At 45.1% G+C, this 2,300-nt stretch overlaps 2 protein-coding genes across 2 annotated transcripts in view; one reads left to right on the top strand and one right to left on the bottom strand.

Annotated features, from left to right (window-relative positions):
- The window catches only part of capslb (calcyphosine-like b), a 4,663-nt gene extending 4,109 nt beyond the window's left edge, over positions 1-554 (top strand). Inside the window, exon 4 of the mRNA XM_014022505.1 lies at positions 268-554. Within this exon, the coding sequence (XP_013877959.1) occupies positions 268-369 (102 nt within the window). The 3' untranslated portion in view covers positions 370-554. The remainder of the gene's footprint in view (positions 1-267) is intronic.
- Positions 551-2,300, bottom strand: part of il7r (interleukin 7 receptor) — a 9,207-nt gene continuing 7,457 nt past the window's right edge. Inside the window, exons 8-9 of the mRNA XM_014022503.1 lie at positions 1,736-2,139; positions 551-1,547 (exon numbers count right to left, since the gene is read on the bottom strand). Of these exons, the coding sequence (XP_013877957.1) occupies positions 1,457-1,547; positions 1,736-2,139 (495 nt within the window). The 3' untranslated portion in view covers positions 551-1,456. The remainder of the gene's footprint in view (positions 1,548-1,735; positions 2,140-2,300) is intronic.

Raw genomic sequence — 2,300 nt, 5'->3', positions numbered from 1 at the left:
AGGGTCCGACTGACCCGTTGGATAAAGGTCAGGGTACAGGGTCCGACTGACCCGTTGGGTACAGGTCAGGGTACAGGGTCCGACTGACCCGTTGGGTACAGGTCAGGGTACAGGGTCCGACTGACCCGTTGGGTACAGGTCAGTTAGGGTTTAGGGTCCAGTCAAACGCTGTATGTCTAACATTATTAACATATTTTGGTATGTGTGAAAAGTTGGGTTGTTCCTGCATGCGTGTCACTCATCCTGGTTCTATGATGTCATCACCAGGTGACCAAAGAGGAGTTCATCAACTATTACAGCGGCGTCAGTGCTTCCATCGACAGCGACGTTTATTTTATTCTCATGATGAGAAACGCCTGGAAGCTCTGAGAAATCTAACCCACAGAACCACCTCCTYACCTTTTAAAACTTTCAATATTAATATTAATTTTTCTTCTCTGCTGTCATTTTGTTTGTCTAAATTATTGTACGATATTTAAAATGTTACATCTGACTGAACAAACTGAGTCTTGTCTAAATGTGACATCAGATGTGAGTAAAAKCAGGAAAATGTTCACATGAATTTATTTATTAAACACTTAAAAAATAATGTGCAATCAGACGATAAGCTTCAGTTTGTACAGAGAGGAACAATGTGCGGGGAAACAGGTTTGGGTTCAGAACCGAGTCGTGATGTAAAACAGCTCCACTGTTTTTATGCAACAAACAGGTTACCATGACAACACATCTGGACCTGCTCCACAGATGACTCAGCATGCATGTGCTYCAGAAGTCCGGGTTCAGATGTGTTCAGATTGGAGCAGATTTTTAAAAATCTCAGAGGTTTTTCTTTGTTTTAGTTTATAATTGAGTTAAAACAATATTTTGCAGACAGAACCTGAGAGCTACACATGAAGGTTCTGGGTCAGGGTTTAGGTGTAGGGTCATGGTGGTCCTCACTCTGAAAGGGTTTTACAAGTTGACCCCCATCCAGCCCCACTTTAATAAACGTACAGAGGGGTCTTCACCCTGTGAAGGGTCTAGTGTGCAGGGTTCTCCTGGTTCTGTAGAAAAAAAAAAGTTCTGATACGTTGGGTCAATCTAGTCTTAGAAGGTCTCAAGGATCTGGTTTTCAGTTGTCTCATTTTAGAGGCTCTGGGGTACCTAAGGTGGTTCTACTGATCTTCAGGAACATTCAGACAATAAGGAACCAGATATTAGGCCTGTAGAGGTTCTGTGGGCTGGTTCTGCTTCACATGAGTCCAGTCAGACAACAACACACTCTTTCACTCTTTAAGGTAGACCATGTGAAACCAGCCGTCTGTCAGGAAACATTTCTCCTGGTTGGCCTGTCTCCAGTCAGAGAGCAGCTGGAAGTCCATCTGAGGACAAAGTCTGGAGACATGGTTGGGTTTGTCCTCTGATGTTTGCAGAAACTTTAAAGGAAAAGAAAAGTCTTGAGGTGAGGAAGGTGAGGTCATGTAGAAAAGCAGGAACTGTTCAGTATTTCTGTACAATCTTCCTTCCTGGAGCCAGACCTCATTCTTCTCAGAAAACTTTCAGAACATCTGCAGAACGTTTGATAAAGACATGTTTAAAAGTTCTGGACTTCTTTGGATAACTTTAAAATCATTTTTAAATGTAGACTCCATGCTGGTACAACCAAACCCTGCAGGGCCTCCACCAAAACCCACCCAGCAGTCCTCCCCTCAGAAACCTGACCAGTTCAGACCCTGAAAGTCCAGCAGGAACCTACTTGATCTGGTAGAAACTGGACATGGTGACGTAGGCCTCTTCCTGCTGGTTTASCCCAAACTCCACCTGGTTTCCTGTGCCTCCTGCAGACTGAGGTGTGTGAGGTCCATCCTCCTGCTGCAGGACAATCAGGGYGGTCAGGGTGCTGCTCGGGAGGCTGTCCTCTCCGTCAGAGGAGCTCCTGCTCAGCAGGGCAGAGATCTCCAGCTCCTCTGTGCTGTTGCTGGTGGTGCTGGTGCTGGTGCTGGTACTGGTGCTGCAGTCGGAGCTCTGGATGGAGCTGGACTGGGAATCATGAGGAGCAGCAGGACGAAGAAAAGCTTCTGCTTTATTACAGTCAGCTTTCTCCAGTGGGTAGACTTTCAGAGAACTGAACACCTCAGGGTTCAAGTTCAGCAAAAGACCCTGAAAAACATCAAACGGATCTTTTTTTATTATCTGGGTGTCAAAATAATCCCTCAAACTGTCTTCAGCTGGTTCCAGTTTCTGTCCGTGAGGCTGACACTCTGTCTACTTTTAAGATTAGACTGAAGACTTTCCTTTTTCAGAAATCCTATAGTTAGACT

This window comes from Austrofundulus limnaeus, unplaced genomic scaffold (assembly GCF_001266775.1).
Source record: "Austrofundulus limnaeus strain Quisiro unplaced genomic scaffold, Austrofundulus_limnaeus-1.0 Scaffold332, whole genome shotgun sequence".
Lineage (NCBI taxonomy): Eukaryota > Metazoa > Chordata > Actinopteri > Cyprinodontiformes > Rivulidae > Austrofundulus > Austrofundulus limnaeus.
The sequence above is the reverse complement of the archived record's forward strand: the minus strand, read 5'-3'. Positions and strand labels throughout refer to the sequence as shown.